Source organism: Mya arenaria, chromosome 12 (assembly GCF_026914265.1).
Source record: "Mya arenaria isolate MELC-2E11 chromosome 12, ASM2691426v1".
NCBI classification, from domain to species: Eukaryota; Metazoa; Mollusca; class Bivalvia; order Myida; family Myidae; genus Mya; species Mya arenaria.
Genome location: NC_069133.1, coordinates 56,966,825 through 56,990,104, shown reverse-complemented (window position 1 = coordinate 56,990,104; position 23,280 = coordinate 56,966,825). Strand labels below are relative to the sequence as shown.

General features: G+C 36.7%; 1 protein-coding gene across 16 annotated transcripts; it reads left to right on the top strand.

Annotated features, from left to right (window-relative positions):
- Window positions 1–399: 399 nt before the first annotated feature.
- Window positions 400–21,718, top strand: LOC128211964 (uncharacterized). 16 transcript variants are annotated; one of them, XM_052917137.1, is made up of 10 exons: window positions 400–555; window positions 6,898–6,984; window positions 7,660–7,746; window positions 8,440–8,517; window positions 9,322–9,399; window positions 10,209–10,295; window positions 11,093–11,179; window positions 11,980–12,066; window positions 19,889–20,000; window positions 20,377–21,718. In XM_052917137.1, the coding sequence occupies exons 1-10, from the start codon at window positions 489–491 to the stop codon at window positions 21,179–21,181; spliced, it is 1,575 nt and encodes a 524-aa protein (XP_052773097.1). In that variant the 5' UTR covers window positions 400–488; the 3' UTR covers window positions 21,182–21,718. The 16 variants fall into 16 exon arrangements, with proteins under 16 accessions (XP_052773097.1, XP_052773099.1, XP_052773098.1 ...); XM_052917139.1 differs by having other exon boundaries at window positions 8,440–8,526; window positions 10,209–10,286; XM_052917138.1 differs by having other exon boundaries at window positions 8,440–8,526; window positions 11,093–11,170.
- Window positions 21,719–23,280: the final 1,562 nt, after the last annotated feature.

Below are 23,280 nucleotides of genomic sequence, written 5' to 3'. Positions count from 1 at the left end.
TATATTGGTTCTAGCAATAAGCTCAGTTGACACTGAAGTTCCTGGCACTTTTTCATTTTCGAATGTTTCGAATGATGTAGCTCAATGTTTAAAGCACTTAAAGAACTTTCACGCTTATCCGGCTTATGATATTTTGAAATCATTCCTATTATAGTTTCTACTTTGTTTAAAACTACATAGGCGTTGCTCTCAATATTATAAACACTTGTTGTACGCCTTTAATATCTTGAATTCCAATAAAAAACGTAAAAATTGTCAAGCTAACATTTATATACGTGGGTTGTATTTATTTTGTTAGAGTTCCCCTTTTCTTCTCAAGCACTAACACTTTACATAATTTGTTTAGGTAAAGAGAAAAAATATAAGGAAACTTGTTTACTGGATTATTTTAAATTTGAGAATTTCCTTATTGATACTCATTTAAAACTTCTAGCAAATAAATTACATAGAAGGTTGATTCCATTCCTGCCGTTGTTGCTTTTCCAAAAATGTATTCTACAAGCATATTTCTGGTTTTCGTAATTACGGAATATCTGATTATTTCTTCAATTATTGGTAAGATATTTGCATTTTATTTTATATTTTGTATGCTTTTTTTAAAGCGTTTAATCTCGATAATACTGAAATGATTTACAAATGTGGAAAGATGTACTAGATGTCCAATTGCTTTCAATAATGGATTATGTCCAACACTTCCAAATATGTTTAATAAATTTTAAGTGAATTAACCTCTAAACAGTTAAACGACAAACACATCGCCAATGGAATGGTGTCGCTTATAGTTAGCATTCAAAATTTGATTAGAGTAATGAGGAATGCGATACATTTTATCTCCTTACTAATTACAGCTATTTTAAAATGTTCAATCTGAGCCATACGCCGTGAATAATATATCATGCTTAATGAAATTGTGTCATTTTATCCGTTAAACATTTATCATCTTCTTTTGCCAATTTTTCATTGTCTCTGTGTTTTTAAATCAGAGTTTAAAAAACGTTTAAATAAACACTAAAATACTAGAGCTTTGGAGGAACCCGATTCCGACGGATTCGTTGTTTTCTTATCGCAAACTACATTCGGAGTCAAGATAAAACGCGAAAAAATCAGTTTTCAAAAAACGGTTATTTTAAAAGCAGAATTAACATTTAAATGCATAGTTAAATATCAGCCATGCGGCGAGATTATCTCTCTTATGGGATTATGACACTTTTTGTCAATATTATATTTTCTATGGGTGGAGGGGGTTGGGGTGGGGGTTAAGTTTGATACTGTTTGGTTATGATAAATGGTGTTTAATTTGAATTTAATAAAACTTTTAAAAACAAAAGTGTTGCACGCGTATCTAAATAAGTATCTAATTTGCAAAGGTGTACAAACATTAGATATAGATCATCTCTTGTAAATCACATACAATTCACGAATAGTGCATCGATTATACCCACCATTTTCACTGGAAATGTCTTATTGTATAACTTTAAAAAATATTACACACAACATTCTACTCGTACATTTAACCTGTCACGTTTAATCTTGCTGTCAGATTCAATTTTGTGTGTAAGAATATGGTAACTCTGGGCTTTAATAAGACTAGCTCTTATTGCAAATGTGGGGCCAGGGAATATTTACCTAAGTCTTTACAAGTCTCTAATCCACGTCAGAAGAGTACTCTGGTAACACGTCTGTCCTGCGGAGTTGCTGGAAGCCGTCTGCAGGGAGCAAGGTCAGGCCAAAAACCTCCCTTACACCGGTCACGTGTTGGACAGACAAAACGTCCCGATTATCATCGGTCGCTACCACACTCTCTCCCATCGTATTATAAAGGAGGGGGGACATAAAACACCATTAAGGTGCTATTATACCTTTCCACCTGCCCATTGGCAGACGGTCGGTACGGCGTGGTTTTTGCCTCATGAAGTTGTAGCACCTTACGAGAGAGCGATTTCGATTCAAAGTTGCGGCCTGATCTGCAAAGATCTCAAAAGGAACGCCGAACCTCGAAAAGAAATAGTCAACCGCTGCTCTCGTGGTAGCCTCAGCGGATAGAGTTGGTAGAGGGATGCACTCCACTCACTTGGTGAACTGGTTTACCATCATTAGTATGTGTTCGTTACCCTTAGATGTTTTAGGCAGATGACCTAAAATCCAGGTGCACCCTTTTCATAGGGCACCCGGCTTGGTATTCTGTGAGAGGGCACCATCCCTCATTTATGCCCTTTTCATTTTGATTGCATACTTCATAGCCAGACACATACCTTTCCACATCCCCACTAAGGCCAAACAATGAGAACTTTTCTTTCATTCGTTCCCTGGTTCGTGAAGCTCCCTGATGCCCTGCCGAGAGCAAATTGTGATTGAGATCCAGTGCATTATTCCTTAGAATTGGTGGTAAAATTAACCGCAAATCCTCAGAATGAGGCTCTACCTCATACCAAAACCTCATCCCCTAAACGGGGTCGGTCTCTTTTTAACCAGAAGTGCTTACAAGCTGGGCTTGTTCTAAATAGAGCTGCCTTACTAGGAACAGACCCTTGTCTCAACCAGTTTATGACAGGAGCTAAGTCATCATATTCCTCTTGGGTCTTGCTTAGTTCAAAAACAGAGAAGCCCCAGCTAGAGCTCTTAACTGATGACAACTCTTTTGTCCCATCTACCCCTGCAGGTAAAGGCGCTCTAGTAGGGTCGTCAGAAGCACCTGATTGAACAAGTGACCCGGTACCTTTTCTAGTCACCACGTACATGGAAACCGCGTCTTTATGGTCGGCTTTGTCTACCTCCCATGGTTTCACAACTTTTTCCATCATAGCCATATCTACACTATCAACAGGGCTTCCTGGCCTCCACTTACCCACTTCCTCCTGTAACTTATCTGAAACTAACCGTTCTCCCCCAGTCACGGTGGTGCAAGGAGAACCCCGATTCCCACCGTCACTCAAGCAATTGATGTCATTTCTTCTGGCATCTCAGTGGACGGCCACCCGCTTTGGTCCCGAAGACCTCCCGAACAATCCTGATCATTATCAGTCACCGATTGCACATACCGGGCTTCCAATGGCACAACATAGTCCACACTAGTCAAGAAAACTCCCCGGTTTTCTTGAGCCTTTGAGCACTACTTACACCAACCACAAGGCAACTCCCCCAGCTGGACCCCTTAATAACAACCCTTGCACTCTCTTCTTGAGGGTAACCGAGAGAGCGCCTCAGCGTTGCTATGGTCACGTCCAGCCCGATACCTTAGTATCATGTTATACTGCGACAGCTCTTTCAGCCATCTCGCCAGTTACCCTTGTGTTCACGGAAATGTATCAACCACCTGAGGCTAGAGTAGTTTGTTCGTACCAAGAACGGTTTTCCAAGCAGATAGTGCCTAAACTGTCTAGTAAAGCGCATTGCAGCCATCAGTTCCTTTTTTGTTACAAAATACTTACGTTGCTCCTTGTTAAAGGCATAGCTGCCGTAAGCAATGACTTTTTCATGACCCTCTTGAATCTGTGAAAGCACCGGCCCGATAGCTAAATCTGTTGCATCGGTGTCTAGCACAAATACATCTTTTTCTTTGGGCAACGAAAGTATTGGGGCTCTGAAAGTGCTTTCTTGAGATGACTGAAGGCATTTTCTTGCTCTTCAGTCCACTCAAATTTGCACTTCCCTGTTACAGCGTACAGTGGTGTAGCCAACATAAAAAAGGTCTTGATAAACCCTCTATGATAATTGGCAAGTCCCATGAAACGCTCTACATCTTTAGAACATGTAGGAACATGACAATTTTTGACTACATCAACATTTTCCTCAGTCATGGCTAAGTAATCATGGCCATTTTTTTCTACCCACAGACTCTACTTCAGTTTGGAATAGAGAGCATTTCTTGGGCTTGCGTTTCATGCCATATTTACGAAATCGTTCAAGGGTTTCCTTTAAATTTCCAAGGTGATCCTGGAAACTCTTACCCAATACGATTACATCATCCAAGAATGCTAACACAGTCTCCCATGTTAGCCCTCTAAGAGATAGGTTCATGGGACTAGCAAATGTGGCTTGGGCACCGCAAAGCCAAAGCCCATACGGACATGCATGTAAAGCCCATACTTTGTGATAAAGCAGTCTTTTACGGTCTTCTTCTCGTACCTTCAGCTGCCAATATGCAGAGTTAGCATCGAGCTTGGAGAACCACAAGCTACCAGATAATGTATCAAGACAGTCATTAATGGGGTACAGGTCTTTGACAGTTACATCATTTAATGCTTTGTAATCAATGCACCATCTCACCGTACCATCCCTTTTCCTAATTAACACTGGGGCCGAAGCCCAATCTGAAGGAGATTCTTGAATAACTCCGGCTTTGAGCTTTTTCTCCAAATGAACGTCCTCCTCTCCGGCAAAACAAACGGGCGCACGCCTCATGCGTTGTTTAACCGGTTAAGCTGTACCAGTATCAAGTACATGCTCAACAGTAGTAAAACTGCCAAGATCATATTCGTCCTTGGCGAAACCATCTTGAAACTCAATCAATAACTAAGCTAATTCAAGTTGCTGATCTTGGTCTAAGGTATTACAGGCTTCTGCAAATACCTGTTTTAAATGATCTGGCATAGACTCACTTAGGTTGTTATCAGTATGAGGACAGTCAAGAGAGACCACCACGACATTTACCTGCCCCCAAACCTGCGTCTCTTCTACCTGTTTTTCACTATTTCAACCGGGTAGGCTCTGCCTATCTCCATTCCTTTGGTGACCACTCGGAAACGGTCAATCGGATTTACTAAACACATGACCGGTTCTGTACCGTAATTGCTAACAACTCTAGGCATTAAAAACCTAGAGTTATTGCTTGAGTATTTTATCCTAATGAGCCCCCTCCTCCCCGGCAAAACAAACGGGCGTAAGCCTCATGCCTTGTTTAGCCGGTTTAGCTGTACCAGTATCAATTACATGCTCAACAGCAGTGAAACTGCCAAGATCATTTTCGTCCTTGGCGAAAACATTTTGAAACTCAATTAATAACTGAGCTAATTCAAGTTGCTGATCTTGGTTTAAGGTATTACAGGCTTCTGCAAATACCTGTTTTAAATGATCTGGCATAGACTCACTTAGGTTGTTATCAGTTTGAGGACTGTCACGAGAGACCCACACGACACATACATGCCCTAAAACCTGCGCCTCTATTACCTGGTTTTTCACTATTATATCCCATATCTAGTACCACATCTATTACCGCCTGATCTTGGTTTCTTACAATATCACAACCGAGTAGCATTTGTTGCTCAAACGGGGCAACATGTAGTTTTTCATGATATCATCGATCACCAAGTTTGAGTTATATCGGCCCCACTACCATTCCAGCCATAGCCATATCTCTACCAGCTGCTATTAATTCTACCTGCCTCAATCTGGGAGGCTTGTAAGTTATGGAATAAAATACTTTATCCGATAGAATAGTGACATCAGCAGCAGAATTTACTACAGCAGTACTCCATATATTATCTATTTTGACAGGCATGGTGAACTGTGAGGCTAAGGCTATTTGGCAAACCACCACAGGCTTAGTTACCCAATGGAGCCACCTCTTCCCCTTGTCGTCCCCCTATACCTTAGTTTGATGAGAATTTGACGGTTTGGGCTTGGCTTAGTAATTTGAGAGAAACCAATGGCCAGGAGAGACTTCTCCGCCCCTTGGTCATTTAACCGTTTCTTATTTGGGCATTCCCTTCAGAAGTGACCTACTTGCCCACACCCTTAACAACCATTAGCCCGACCACGACCTCTACCTCGCCCTCGTCGATGCAAAAGAAAGGTCTTTGTTAACCTTCTCTCCAGATCGGCTAAGGCTTTCATAAAATAAGCGGCGTCCGATGTATCAACAGTTTTGACATCCGGCTTCTTGCTTACGGTATGGCCGACAGCAAATGCCCGTTCATTCTCCGTTTCCTAAGAGTAGATATGCTCTTAATGTACACAGCAGAATGGACCTGATGGTATTTGCGAACAGATTGAATGGCCATTTGGAAAGTACTTGTCATCCAAGTCCCTGAACGCCTGGTTCCCCAGAGTCATGACCCTATCTGACCATTCTTCCAGCGTCTCGAGTCCCAATTGGTACGCTTGCTGAAAGCTTATCTGAGCCGCCTCCGCGCTCTCCTTATCACCAAAACGAGCACTCAGATTCCCCATAATTGAGGAGTATGATGTAGTCCCCTTTTGCTTACAATGCAGGACATAATGGTTTGCTTCTTTGCCTGTCAGGCACCAGCAGAGAGCCTTGAGCCGTTCTGCATTGGTCCACCCTGCACTAATTTGTAAACTTGAGATGAAATGCATCCAAGTTATTCAAACCATCGTATGTAAGGATCTTTGACAAATTGCGCAGAAAAGCCAATGAGCCAGTATGTTCCCCGTATACGGTGTTAGCACACGGAGAGACCTCCAGGGCACTTTCAACTGCGCCAGCAAAACGTAGTTTCCGTTTCGGGGAATTTTGGTGCCACAGCTGATTTGCAAAAATCTGCTGCTGACACGTGTCAGCCAAAACAGCTACACACGTGGTCCGAGCGAGACAGAGTTTTGCAATCGGTTCTTTTCAAACACCGCTGCCACCAATGTGGTAACTCTTGGCTTTAATAAGACTAGCTCTTATTGCAAATGGGGGGCCAGGGGAATATTAACCTAAGTCTTAACAGGTGTCTAGTCCACGTCAGAACAGTACTCAGGTAACACACGTCCGTTCTGCGGGGTTGCTGGAAGCCGTCTGCAGGGAGAAAGGTCAGGCCATATACTACCCTTACCCCTGTCACGTGATGGACAGACAAATCGTCCCGATTATCATAGATCGATACCACAAGAAGTAGGAAATTTAACAAAGCATATGCAATTTGTGAAAAAATTGTTTTTTTGTTGATACAGGAATATCAGTCGCCATTGGACAAGATGGAAACTATAGTGATGGTTATGTTGGAGAGTCTACATCAACTTTAGGTCCAGCGTTATCAGGTGCAGTCGGTTAATAATGTCGTTTCAATATCTTTACTTTGTGTAGAAGCAGGTATACAATTGCGTGGGTTCCGTTCATTGTATCGTCACTTATGTTTGGAGACAAAAGAACATGTTAGACATTGTATCGCTTTACCAAATATAACTATTCTAAAAGCAAAATTATCATTAAAATGTGTACTCAAATATGAGCCTTTTGGTGTGAAATTTGCTTTTTGGGCTAATGGCATTTTATCAATGTTTAGTTAGGTCTGCTTTTGTCAAAGTTTTTAGTTGTTCGGTTATTATAAATCGGTGTTTTAAATTAGTTTTTAAATAAATTTACAGGCTAAAACGTTGCAGACAAAAATAAAAGTGTTGCAATTAAGTATTGTTAGGCAATAAAGGGCACTTATACGAGTACCAAAATTGTACAGTTGTATAAACATTACATATGGAACAACCATCGTCAATCACATACAATAAACGGATAGTGTATCGATTATACCCTCCATTTGTGTTGGAAATATTAAAGGTTTTATTGTATAACTTTAAAGCTATTACACTCAACATTCTATTTGTACAGTACTATCTTAACCTGTCACGTTTTATTTTGCTGTCAGACTCATTTTTGTCGAAGAAGTAGGTAACTTATCAAAGCATATGCAATTGTGAAAAATCATTTTTTTGATACAGGAATACCAGTCGCCATTGAACAGGATGGAAACTACAGTGATGATCATGTTGAAGATTCTAACTCAACTTTAGATCCAGCGTTATCAGGTACATTCTGTTAATAATGTCGTTTCAATATCTTTACTTTGTGTAGGAGCAGGTATACCATTGCATGAGTTTCGTTCTTTATATTGTAATTTATGTTTGGAGTTAAAAGGAAATGTTAGACATTGTTTTGCTTTACCCACAATATAACTGTTTTTAAAAGCAAAACTATCATTTAAATGTGTACCGAAATATGAGCCTTTCGGTGTGAAATTTGCTCTCTGGGCTTATGTAATTTTATCAATATTTAGTTAATTCGGCTTTTTTACAAAGTTTGTAGTTGATCGGTTATAATAAATATGTGTTTGAAATTAGTTTAAAAATACATTTAAAGGCTGAAGCGTTGCAGACATACCTAAAAGTGTTGCAATTAATCATTTCAATACTAGAAATGGCACTTTTATGAGTACCTAGGTTATCCATTTGTTTTAACATTACATATGGAACAACCTTCGTAAATCAAATACATTTCACGGATAGTGCATCGATTATACCCTCAATTTTCGCTGGAAACATTAAAGGTCTTATTGTATGACTTTAAAGCTACTACGCTCAATATTCTTCTTGTACAATAGTCTATTAACCTGTCACGTTTTATCTTGATGTCAGACTCATGTTTTGTTTAAGTAGTAGGATACCTTACAAAGCATATGCAATTGTGAAAACATGTTTTTTTTGTTAATACATGAATATCAGTCGCCAATGGACAAGATGGAAACTACAGTGATGGTCATACTGGAGATTCTTCATCAACTTTAGATCCAGCGTTATCAGGTACATTCGGTAAATAATGTTGATGTTGTTTGTGATGTTTTGTTTGTTGGTAGTAATTATTCTGACGACTCCAGTAAATTTCCCTTTCAATTATTTTATGAATTATAAATGTGTAATGATGTTATTGACTGAGGTGGTGTCAATATCTTTACTTTGTGTAGAAGCAGGTACACAATTGCGTGGGTATAGTTCTTTGTATCGTAACTTATGTTTGGAGACAAAGGAAATGTTGGACTTTGTATTGCTTTACCCACAATATGACTGTTTAAAAGCACAATTATTATTTAAATGTGTACTGAAATATGAGCCTTTCTGTGTGAAATTTGCTTTTTGGACTTATGTCATTTTATCAATATTTTGTTAATTCTGCTTTTTTACAAAGTTTGTAGTTGATCGGTGATAATAATTCTGTGTTCAAAATTAGTTTAAAAATACATTTAAAGGCTAAAGCGCTGCAGACATATCTAAAAGTGTTGCAATTAACCATTGTTATACTAGAAATGGCACTTTAATGAGTGTCTGAGTTGTCCATTTGTTTTAACATTGCATATTGAACAACCTTCGTAAATCAAATACATTTCACGGATAGTGCATCGATTATATCCTCCATTTTCGCTGGAAACATTAAAGGTCTTATTGTATGACTTCAAAGCTACTACGCTCAATATTCTACTTGTACACTAGTCTATTAACCTGTCACGTTTTATCTTGATGTCAGACTCATGTTTCGTTTAAGAAGTAGGATACCTTACAAAGCATATGCAATTGTGAAAACATGTTTTTTTGTTAATACATGAATATCAGTCGCCAATGGACAAGATGGAAACTACAGTGATGGTCATACTGGAGATTCTTCATCAACTTTAGATCCAGCGTTATCAGGTACATTCGGTAAATAATGTTGATGTTGTTTGTGATGTTTTGTTTGTTGGTTGTAATTATTCTGACGACTCCAGTAAATTTCCTTTTCAATTATTTTACGAATTATAAATGTGTAATGATGTTATTGACTGAGGTGGTGTCAATATCTTTACTTTGTGTAGAAGCAAGTACACAATTGCGTGGGTATCGTTCTTTGTATCGTAACTTATGTTTGGAGACAAAAGGAAATGTTGGACTTTGTATTGCTTTACCCACAATATAACTGTTTAAAAACAAAATTATTATTTAAATGTGTACTGAAATATGAGCCTTTCTGTGTGAAATTTGCTTTTTGGGCGTATGTCATTTTATCAATATTTTGTTAATTCTGCTTTTTTACAAAGTTTGTAGTTGATCGGTGATAATAATTCTGTGTTCAAAATTAGTTTAAAAATACATTTAAAAGCTAAAGCGCTGCAGACATATCTAAAAGTGTTGCAATTAACCATTGTTATACTAGAAATGGCACTTTAATGAGTACCTGAGTTGTCCATTTGTTTTAACATTACATATGGAACAACCTTCGTAAATCAATTACATTTCACGGATAGTGCATCGATTATATCCTCCATTTTCGCTGGAAACATTAAAGGTCTTATTGTATGACTTTAAAGCTACTACGCTCAATATTCTACTTGTACAATAGTCTATTAACCTGTCACGTTTTATCTTGATGTCACACTCATGTTTCGTTTAAGAAGTAGGATACCTTACAAAGCATATGCAATTATGAAAACATGTTGTTTTTTTTGTTAATACATGAATATCAGTCGCCAATGGACAAGATGGAAACTACAGTGATGGTCATACTGGAGATTCTTCATCAACTTTAGATCCAGCGTTATCAGGTACATTCGGTAAATAGTGTTGATGTTGTTTGTGATGTTTTGTTTGTTGGTAGTAATTATTCTGACAACTCCAGTAAATTTCCCTTTCAATTATTTTACGAATTATAAATGTGTAATGATGTTCTTGACTGAGGTGGTGTCAATATCTTTACTTTGTGTAGAAGCAAGTACACAATTGCGTGGGTATCGTTCTTTGTATTGTAACTTATGTTTGGAGACAAAAGGAAATGTTGGACTTTGTATTGCTTTACCCACAATATAACTGTTTAAAAGCACAATTATTATATAAATGTGTACTGAAATATGAGCCTTTCTGTGTGAAATTTGCTTTTTGGGCTTATGTCATTTTATCAATATTTTGTTAATTCTGCTTTTTTACAAAGTTTGTAGTTGATCGGTGATAATAATTCTGTGTTTAAAATTAGTTTAAAAATACATTTAAAGGCTAAAGCGCTGCAGACATATCTAAAAGTGTTGCAATTAACCATTGTTATACTAGAAATGGCACTTTAATGAGTACCTGAGTTGTCCATTTGTTTTAACATTACATATGGAACAACCTTCGTAAATCAAATACATTTCACGGATAGTGAATCGATTATATCCTCCATTTTCGCTGGAAACATTAAAGGTCTTATTGTATGACTTTAAAGCTACTACGCTCAATATTCTACTTGTACAATAGTCTATTAACCTGTCACGTTTTATCTTGATGTCAGACTCATGTTTCGTTTAAGAAGTAGGATACCTTACAAAGCATATGCAATTGTGAAAACATGTTTTTTTTGTTAATACATGAATATCAGTCGCTACTGGACAAGATGGAAACTACAGTGATGGTCATACTGGAGATTCTTCATCAACTTTAGATCCAGCGTTATCAGGTACATTCGGTAAATAATGTTGATGTTGTTTGTGATGTTTTGTTTGTTGGTAGTAATTATTCTGACAACTCCAGTAAATTTCCCTTTCAATTATTTTACGAATTATAAATGTGTAATGATGTTCTTGACTGAGGTGGTGTCAATATCTTTACTTTGTGTAGACGCAAGTACACAATTGCGTGGGTATCGTTCTTTGTATCGTAACTTATGTTTGGAGACAAAAGGAAATGTTGGACTTTGTATTGCTTTACCCACAATATAACTGTTTAAAAGCAAAATTATTATTTAAATGTGTACTGAAATATGAGCCTTTCTGTGTGAAATTTGCTTTTTTGGCTTATGTCATTTTATCAATATTTTGTTAATTCTGCTTTTTTACAAAGTTTGTAGTTGATCGGTGATAATAATTCTGTGTTTAAAATTAGTTTAAAAATACATTTAAAGGCTAAAGCGCTGCAGACATATCTAAAAGTGTTGCAATTAACCATTGTTATACTAGAAATGGCACTTTAATGAGTACCTGAGTTGTCCATTTGTTTTAACATTACATATGGAACAACCTTCGTAAATCAATTACATTTCACGGATAGTGCATCGATTATATCCTCCATTTTCGCTGGAAACATTAAAGGTCTTATTGTATGACTTTAAAGCTACTACGCTCAATATTCTACTTGTACAATAGTCTATTAACCTGTCACGTTTTATCTTGATGTCACACTCATGTTTCGTTTAAGAAGTAGGATACCTTACAAAGCATATGCAATTATGAAAACATGTTGTTTTTTTTGTTAATACATGAATATCAGTCGCCAATGGACAAGATGGAAACTACAGTGATGGTCATACTGGAGATTCTTCATCAACTTTAGATCCAGCGTTATCAGGTACATTCGGTAAATAGTGTTGATGTTGTTTGTGATGTTTTGTTTGTTGGTAGTAATTATTCTGACAACTCCAGTAAATTTCCCTTTCAATTATTTTACGAATTATAAATGTGTAATGATGTTCTTGACTGAGGTGGTGTCAATATCTTTACTTTGTGTAGAAGCAAGTACACAATTGCGTGGGTATCGTTCTTTGTATTGTAACTTATGTTTGTAGACAAAAGGAAAAGTTGGACATGGTATTGCTTTACCCAATATAACTATTTTAAAAGCATAATTATTACGGGCTCTAAACCGAGCGAAGCTCGGCAGAGCCCTATTACCGTCACACATAGCACTACTTTCGTTCAAAAGTTGCACATACTATCAGCCTGAAAAAAAGACGGAAAGGTGATGGAACCAGTTTTTTTTCTGTTCATAAACTATATTGAGCGCGTGCATGCCGGACACCAAAATCATCAGAGCGTGACGACACGGAAGAAAACAGGCTCATGAAATTATGAGATGCGAAATAGCGCCCCACTAGGTATTAAAATAATTCAAAATATGTTTTTAAACAATAACTATGAATACTTGTGGTAAAGTCACAAAGACAAATAAAACATATTTCTATATACTGTCTGAGATATACCAGTATACTGTACTTTGTTTTTTAAAGATATTCATACGCATTGTTTACCATTCTATACGAAGGTCACACTTGACAGTTAGTAGTTGTCATTTCAGGCTTTACAATATCGATACTATTTAGATGTTTGACAGTTGTTGATCGGATAGAAATTGCGGAGAATTAATTCCTGTTGGATTACCGATTTTATTACGACCATGGATTATACCGGTACAGTACACATAGCAGAGCTTGTCACGTCAGCCAGGTACAGTATGATTATTTTGTAAAAAAACACTCTTCAGTTAATCATACAATGAAGATATCAATTTCATATACTTATGACATGCGGTTGACCAGTTCAGAAATCGCTATGATTGAGCGAGATATTGTCACTGAAAAGATGAATGGGGTGTACCGTCTGTGAGCCTCAACATTGGATATGTGAGATGTTTTGACTGAGATCAAAGGATGGGAACACCTTTCAATTACCAACACGCTGGTTGAGGGGTTGAAACTAAAAAGATATACAGGAATTGTGTGACAGGTAAACTCTTGTACCATGCAACACCACTTTTGTGTAAATTAAGAAGTTGGTCGGGGAGGGTGCGGGAGGGGTATCCCCTCCTGCCAAGTGAAACTATGGCGGAGCGCAAGATTATGACTGAAAAGATCAATGGACGGTTGCGGTCCGACACCATGAAAATGATGAAGATTGTATGTAATATTTAAATATTTAATATGTAAAGATATACGACCAAAAGTGGAATATTTGTTTATTATATGTATCATAGAGTACACAGCACATTTTTTATAATTCTCAGACCAAGAGATCACCCAAGGAACCGAATCGCCCCAATCAGATTGCTCGACTGGCAACAACTGCAGACCGAATACCAGGTAACTGAATTGCAACACTACATTTTTGTGACAGATGTTATTAAATTAAGAAGTTGGAAGGGAAGGTGCGGGAGGGGTTTATTCATTTATTTGAAGTTTATACATTGAAATACTTGACATTTCTGAAGGCAAAAGAAAAAAGGTGATCCGGTGTCATTGAGATTAGATCCTTTTCCCTTTATGCATTAAAGAAAACACCTAAATACACCCAAAATGTCTTAAAGGGACTGAACACCAGATTGGCACCAAAAATCTTTTTTATGTATCGAATCTCAGGACAATTGTTTAATCAAATGTTGTCTAAACGTTCAATCAGTGAGAGTGCAGCTTTAAAAACACTTTTTTGTTTATTTCTATAGCCAGTCTGGTTGCTGAAGCCACATAAGTATTTTCAAGGACAAGAACCAATGCTGATCAAAACGTGGTCTTGTGATGGAATTCCATACCGGTTCTTGGCAATGATTTTCGAGAAAGGAATATCCTCTCCAAGTAAGAAATAATTCTAAGTATGTATGTTTCAACGCTTTCAAAATGCATCCAGGTACTCAATTAGTTGAGATTAACCTTTGAGTTGTTAAAAACTGATTTAATGTCCAAAATGTCTAAAAGACTATATAAATATTTAATAATTTTGTCATGAAAATCTTTGAATTAATGATTTTTTCTGCATAATTATCACATAAATGCCTACATAAAAGGTTGTGTATGCCTCAAATGAGTGTTTACAGGCATTTTTCATACTTTAACAGTATAAGCAGATACTTTTATTCTGTGTCAAATACTGATTTTGTGTCTTGCTTGCAGATTATGTTGTCCCAATAAGCTCCAGTTACATGTAGCTGCGGCTTTTCGCCCTTGGCATCCAGGAGATGCAGCTATGAATCCGATAGTTCAGAAGAATAAAGTAAGTCAACTATATAGTACTTGCTTGTGTAAATGATTCCAAAGAGTGAGATTTATAGCAAAGCAGGTGTAAATAAGCAACTTATAGACAATGGTAAAGTGTACTCTTGATTTAAGCCAAATCTAGTCTTCAAAAAAGATACTTGATACAATTTTTTTTTTTAAACTAGGCCATATTAATGCTATCGCTGCATTTTCTACATCATGTAGCCACCTCATTCATGAAAACACTAGCAGTTGTCATGAATCTTTCAGTTTTGGTGGGGTTTTAAGCCATTTCTTTTGTTGCGCAATTTGTACCGGAAGCAATTAATTTGGCAATTAGTGTTGTTTAGAATGTCCATAAACACATTATCACTTGTTTATTTTTGTTAAACTTAATTTCTGTTACCTTTGTATATAACTGGACCAGAAAAGCATAAATTTGACAAGTTGAGGGATTTCAGTTTGGCGCTATGTTATTTTTAGCTCGACTATTCGAAGAATAGGTGGGCTAAACTACTCGCCACAGCGTCGGCGTCGGCGTCTGGTTAAAGTTTTAGAGCAAGTTGGGATTTTCACTTATAAGTCCAATACCCTACATTCAATTGACTTAATACTTCACGCAGTTGTTCAGGGCCATCACATGATGAGATTAGATAACTCCATTTCATTCTTTACACAGATTATGGCCCCTGATTGACTATGGAACTTAGGTTAAAGTTTTAGGGCAAGTTGGAATATTTATTGATAACTTCTATATCCTTTGTTCAATTGACTTAATACTTCACACAGTTGTTCAGGACCATCACACAATGAGGTTACATAACTCCATATTATCCTTAATACAAGTTATGGTCCCTGATTGACTTAGGTTAAAGTTATAGGACAGGTTAAAGTTTTAGGGCAAGTTGGGATTTTCATTTAAAACTCCAATACCATTCATTCAATTGACTTAATACTTCACACTGATGTTCTGAGCCATCACATAATAAGGTTAGACAACTCCATATTATCTTTTATACAAATTATGGCCCCTGATTGACTATGGAACTTAGGTTAAAGTTTAAGGGCAGGTTGGGATATTGTTTAATCACTTCTATACCCCTCATTCAATTGACCAAATACTTCACACAATTGTTCAGGACCATCACCCAATGAGGTTACATAACTCCATATCTTTAATACAAGTTATGGCCCCTGGTTAAAGTTTTAGGCAAGTAAAAATTAAGGGCAGGTTGGAATTTTAATAAAAAAAAACTTCTATACCGTTCATTAAATGCACTTAATAAAATTCAAAATTATTAACGACCATCTTACACCAAGTAACATAACTCCGTTTAAGCCTAAATACAAATTATGGCCCTTGATTTTTTTTGATTTTTTAATTTCTTTTGAAAGGCATATTTGTATATTCTTAACCACATTTTCATAATGGGAACTCAAGTTATTTGAATAACTTGCGTCATTGTTTGGGCGGGCTGGTGGGAGGGCAGCATCAGTCACCTTATGTTTCGAATCATTTTAGTTAGGTTTGACATAAAGAGACCAAACTTGGTATTATTACATCGTTATTGTATTTTAAGTCAAAGCGGCGTAGTCTAGCGCGCTGTCTTACGACGGCTCTTGTTATATAAAACGCTAAGCCGGTAAAGTGGAAAAATCTTATTTTGCTTAGAAAAATCTTATAAGAGTAGGCAGGCCATTTTTGTGGTGCTGTTTTATAGACACCATTGAAAGTTACAAGGAGAACTTTACTTGGTCAGATTATTCCAATGCATGAGGAAACAATGGCTTTTAAAAACGTTTGCGGTTAACCATTTGATGAAAAAGGCTATTTCTGCCTTTCAAGAAAACACCACAGGGTTGCATACAGCCTGAAATTGATTTTGAAGTCTGTTTAAATTGCAAAAAAAAACATTATATGCAATGACTGTTCTGAAAAACCAGAGAAAAGCCAGGTTAGTGTTTATATGAAACATATACTAAAAACCAATTGTGGTCTTGGGCCATATTTACATACTTTTAACAAAGGTGACTTCATTTGTTAGTGTGATAGCCTCTTCATCTGTGTCAATGTGAACAAATTGACCCTTGTGTATTACTTTATTTGGTGTTAATCTGTTTCAGATCGGGATCCATCACTTCAGTACCGTATTCACCAGTAACGCAGGATACCAGACTGGCATCTGGGATTGATCTCTTCAGAACTGTTCACCAGTAACGTTTTATCCAGGATACCAGAGCGGCATCAGGGATTGATCTCTTCAGTACCGTTTTCACAAGTAACGTTTTATCCAGGATACCAGAGTCGCATCAGGGATTGATCACTTCAGTACTGTATTCAGCAGTAACGTTTTATCCAGGATACCAGAGTGGCATCAGGGATTGATCTCTTCAGTACCGTATTCACAAGTAACGCTTTATCCAGGATACCAGAGTCGCATCAGGGATTGATCACTTCAGTACTGTATTCAGCAGTAACGTTTTATCCAGGACACCAGAGTTGAAATATGGGACCGATCGCCCTGGGCTTTAGGGCTTAAGCCCCACAGCTGGGCTCAAAGGGATTGATTTTTTAACTGAATGAGCTAATGAATGAGCTAATGTAAGCATAAGTATAGTACATTCTTGTTCTGATTATGTTGTGAACTGTTAAAATGCTATATTGTGAATATTTTACAAGTTTACAACATATATATATGTATATATATATATATTATATTAATATCGATAACTCATGTTTTGTTGAATAATCTATGTGCTTGTTTTTTAAATGTTATAGATGCATTGTTGTTGAATGTTTATTATTCAGTTTAAAGTCTCATACTTTAAATAATTAAATATGTTCATACTTTCTGCATACATTGTTATATTCAATGATGAAATGGTGCTAACAACTTCAACTACAGGGAATTTATATTCATTATACACTGCACTAGGTGGTCAAACCATTTTTTGGGGTTAATTGCAGAACCTTAAACATCTAAAATATACACAATGCTGTTTTACAAACATAGTAAAGTACAGGTTGATTGTCAGATAACTGTGATCATTAATTTTTAAGTTAAGGTTTGTTTACCATGTTATGTTAAAGTAGGAATCATTATTTTGTTCTGTAACTGGTTGTATGATATTCAGTATTAGGTAAATAAGAATGTTTATTGTGTGTAATTATGTGTTTTCTCAAACATTAAAATATCAAATTTGCTTTGCATTGCCTTAACCTTACTTGTGATGCACCTAAATGATCTAAATGGTCGTAGTCATAGCCAAAGTATGTCATATAAAATCAATTTTGCCTGTAGTTAATAACATACCTAGAGCCCGTCTAAGGCAGTGCCTAATTTCATATTATTTTAATGTGTACTGAAATATGAGCCTTTCGGTGTGAAATTTGCTTTTTGGCCTATGTAATTTTATCAATATTTAGTTAAGTGTGCTCTTGTCAAAGTTTTTAGTTGTTCGGTTATTATAAATCGGTGTTTAAAATTAGTTTAAAAAACATTTTAATGCTAAAACGTTGCAGACATAAATAAAAGTGTTGCAATTAAACATTGTTATACAAGAAATGGCACTTCCCTGAGTATCTTAATTGTCCAGGTGTAATTAAAGAAAACGATAATAGATCGCAGTAAATCTTTCAGCATTTACCAATCATTTCATATTTTTGCGTTTGTAGCTATTAAATATATGGTTACAATCTTGTAATTAATATCTTCCATAAATGCATTATTTAGTTAGTAGTAAAAGGTTTATTACTAAAAGTTTATGTTTGTTATACATGCGTATGTATTGATTTTGAATACGAATGTCACTTTAAGATTACATACAATTCACGGATAGTGCATGAATTATACACTCCATTTTCGCTTGAAAGATTAATGGTCTTATTGAATGAATTAAAAGCCTTCTCGCTCAACATTCTACCTGTACATTTTTCTCTTAACTGTCGCGTTTTATCTTGCTATCAGATGCATCGCTTGTACAATACTTGTGTGAAAAAAACTACAGAAACAATGTCAGTAGCCAAACGTTTAAACATAAACCCGTTTAATGGCACTGGGTAAACGCCAAAGACATAGAACACAAAAACAAAAAATCACAAACAAGAAACATGGAACAACAGCACAAAACTCCACGAACAGCACCACAGTACATATAAACAATTGAAAAAATAGGTATGTTTTTCAAGTGTTAAATAAAATAAGTTTAGCAAGTGTCGAATAAATAGAATAATATTTGACTGGTATCGGGACAAATGTAGTAATTGCAAAACCTGACCATACATTGTATAGGATATATTAGATTACTTTGGTTTATATAACTAGAAACACTCACCATTGAACCGTACACTTATCTGATGTAAGTAGATAAGATGTAATGCTCATTTTACCAGTGGAATGTTATAGTAAACAAAAAAGAAAGCACAATAGGACATTTTCACTTTATTCTTTTACACGACATTTTGTAATGCAACGCACAAACAACATCGAAACATTCTTGATCTACACACAGTTTTGTCTTTACTTTTTCTACATTTCAATAATTCAAAGTGACAACATATGAATTAAGTTAAAATAATTAAAAGTTTAGTATAACAGCTATCCCCTCTTCGTTCTGTTTTACAGGATGTCCTATGTTTGTATGCGTATGATCCCCATTCCGACACATTATGGGATATTGGCTTTGTATGCGTATGATCCCCCTCCCGACACCTTTGGGGTTATTGGGTTAAATTCGTATGATCCCCCTTCCGACACCATAGGGGTTATTGGGTTTAATGCGTATGATCCCCCTCCCGTCATGGGTTATTGGGTTTTATACGTATGATCCCCCTCCCAACACCTTGTGGGTTATTGGGTTTGTATGCGTATGATCCCCCTCCCGACACCATGGGGGTTATTGGGTTTAATGCGTATGATCCCCCTCCCGATACCTTATGGGTTATTGGGTTTGTATGCGTATGTAACGTGTTTCTATGCGAATGTTCTTTTTATCCCTCCTATGTGTTATCGGGTACGTATGTGTAGTCCAACCCCTCCGGTTTTTTGGTTTGCATGTATTTGGCAGCGTATGTTATCCCTAGTTTTAATTAGTTATCGGGTATGTATGCGTATGGCACCCCTCCATATTATGGGTTAACGGGTTTGGTTACGTATGTTTACCTCCGTTATGGATTGTAATAGTTCATTTATCCACGGGTTGTCCTTTGGCCCAGAGCAGGATAAAAGCCACCTATTAATTGTAATCATTAAAGGATTTAAGGAAAGCGAACACTTAAATTGTCGTTCACGTGATATAACCGGCCACTATAGGTGATCGTTAGGGCAATTGTCCAATACTGTTGTATTATCAAATTTGGTTTCAACGGATGTGTATCATTTTCCTGATTTAATAGTAAAATGCGATGTAAATTAACATATTACCATGTCATTACAGATACTACGACACCAAACAAGACAAGCACTTACTCCATGATCTGGTATATTGGCGGCGGTATTGGAGGCGTTATCGTGCTCATCGTCGGAATCGTCTGTGTTGTCTTCTTTGTGTACGTTATCTCATTTCACAAGTTTAGATGTAGGACAATTTAAAACCGAAAACAACTTGTCTTCACTCCATAGTTTAGAGTGATTAGAGTTTAACATATAGATTGTTCTTGTTGGTGACCTCGAAGCTGTTTATGATTAGTGTAAGAATTTATATAGTTTGTCCAGTTTCATCATTATTTTTTTTTCAAATTCATTGTATTTTGTAAACAGCAGTCAGCGTTATTGATTTAAATCCAGTGGATCGGCAGATTAAAACAAAAGCTGGGCCAGAACATAGAACATAATTTTAACATTAAGCCCTGCCTGACGATGCTTTGATAAATGCACATTAACAAACACCAACCTATATTTACAAAAGTACAATTGTCACTACAGACGGAGCCAGAATCGAGCTAATGATTGTTCTCGGTGCAAGGATGACAGTCGTGGACTTCGGAAGCACCAGTTCAAAAAATCTGTATCTGTAACGGAAGGTCAAGTGAAGGAAGATCAAGAAAACAGTGCTAATACTAGCCCCAAGAACCTGAACGAACCCTGCGGTGTTGAGCTCGAATCCTTTCTACCTGTATCAGAAGTTCAACCAAAGGAAGATCAAGAAAACAGTGCTAATGATGGCTCCAAACCCCTAAACGACATAAGCGGCGGTGAGAAACACGAGCCCGAATCCTTTCTACCTGTATCAGAAGTTAAACCAAAGGAAGATCAAGAAAACAGTCCTAATGATGGCTCCAATACCCTGAACGACATATGCGGCGGTGAGACACACGAGCTCGAATCAGTTCTACCTGTAGCGGAAGTTCAGTCTAAGGAAGACCAGAAAAACAGTGCTAATGATGACTCCATGAACCTGAACGACATTTGCGATATGCAGCTACACCTTTTCGAATCATTTTTACCAAAAGGGGAAGTTCAGGCAAAGGAAGGCCAGAAAGACAGAGCTAATGATAGCTCAACCCTGATGGACATTTGCAGTATTGAGATACCAGAGGGGGAGTACCCTCTACCCGAAGCCGAAGTTCAGACACAGGAATTCCAAGCCACAAGTGCTAATGATGTCCCCAAGCTCGAATCCTTTCCATCTGTAGCGGAAGATCAGACAAAGGTAGGACAAGACAATAGTGCCAATGATAGCCCCAGGAGGCTGAATGAATGCGTCGTTGAGACACACCTGATCGAATGATGTTTATCTTTAGGGGATTTGCATACAAGGGAAGACGACCAGAAAAACAGTGGTGACCCTAAAGGACGTTCACAGTCTTGAGATAAACCAGGACGGGTCTCCTCTATCCGGAGCCGAAATTTAGGCAAATTATAACCACGAATATTTTTAGCTATGTGCACCTGAAACAGCAATTAACATGAAAATAACCTTTGCACATTTCGCATGTTTCATTTTCTTTTTGAAAATTGTACATGTTACATTTTCCATTCACCATTTCCCATCTGTCATTTTCTATTGAATATTTCCCATGTTATATTTTGTGCATGCTAATCGTTTTTTGTATTATGCTATCAATGTTACGGATATAAACTAGCTATACATTATAGACCATTAAATCTAAGAATGAACCTGTAAATAATACAATATATATTGTTAAAAAATAGCTAAGCTTAGTAGCTCCGATGATTTTTTGAAATAATCAAGTAATACTTAAATATTTTGAATGATTGCTTTATATACTAAGATAATGCAAATTTATTAAACAATAATCTGTTTTATGTGGGTCAAATTTGTTGAATGATATATATAAACTATGAGTATCTGTTTAATAACCGTAACCATTTCGTACTTTTACATGTGGTGTTACTGAAACATGCTTACTGGTAGCAGCATACTGAATATCTCAAGCTAATATTCAAGCTTTTTGTGAAAACGAATACGTGTGTTTCCTAACAAGCCTCGAAAACAAATCTGCTTCTTACTTGAAATGAAGGCTGTGAGGTTATTTCATACTTAACGTTCCAAGGAAAAAAGTCCAGTCATTTAGCGTTAAAGCTATATCAACGCGTGTCTAGTCTGTTTGCGGTGTTTGTATGTGTGAGTGTTTGTTTCGCTCGTTCACTGACATTTGAGCGTTTACCTTGTGCCTGTAAAGAGGTTTTGTTATCAGAGGGTTTGACTACTTGACTTGTTCCTGTAGTTTTAATCAATTGTTGAAACCGACCATGACCATATGGACAACACAATTCTCGAAAAACAGAGAAATTATGTTGCAACTCTTTTGCAAACAAGTTTGCTTAACTGGTTGTATGTAACATATAATACTTAACGCTAATACTCCCTTACTAAGATAAACAAACCATATATTCGATACCTTTTACAATTTTCATTATGAGTCCCTCTCTGTAAGACTACTAACGAGTACAGTGAATACATATATATGTGTTTATACATATATAATGATAACAATTAATTGTTACATTGTGATAACAAAACTGACAATGCTGAAAACCACTTGTTAAGTAAGGATACAGAGCTATAATGCAAGTCTCACCAGGGTGTTATATATTTTTTAAAATGTCTGGGGTTTTCATATAATTATTTGTAAGTCGAAGAGACTTTTCTTCATCTTCGTCCTTACTTTTAAATGATGCTACACCTTATCTTTTTTTTGCAAGGCCACAATTATAGAGTACATAGTCGGATATGCATTGTGGCAATAACGACGGCGACGACCATGATGATGATGATGATGATGATGAACAGTAAACGCGTCCTCTTTGCCTGTGATACAAATAAATGACTTATATGTCCATGAGTTTTCTTTCAAAAATAAGATAGTAATGACCTTAAAGTGCAGCGCGAGGAGAAGTGAAAGAGAAGAGCGTTCAGAGGATGACATTGTAATAAGTTTATATAATGGTAGAGTATCAGACAGGAATGGACTCTTGGCAATGATAAGTTTGAGGCGTGGAATGTTTTTTTTTGTGAAAAGGGCAATTACATTTGCCTTCATGTTATATGTATATATCATTTTGAAGAGAGAATAAAATACCGAAACACAACGACCAAAAACGTAAAAAACAAGCATTACGTTGTGAAAATGTGACAGAGCGATAGTCGATTTTTTTGTATACCTTGGTTGAGTTTTATTCACATTAACAGTGGCCATGATGAATATTTTCATGACCTTGCCCGAGCTGGTCACATGATCTGTTAAATATGATCGAATAATTCCACACATGATAGGTTATTCCATAACCGTTCTGTGTAAATGCCAACTTTCTGACACATTCGGTAAGTCCCATCTTGCCTTGCCCTAAACGTACCTCCGAACT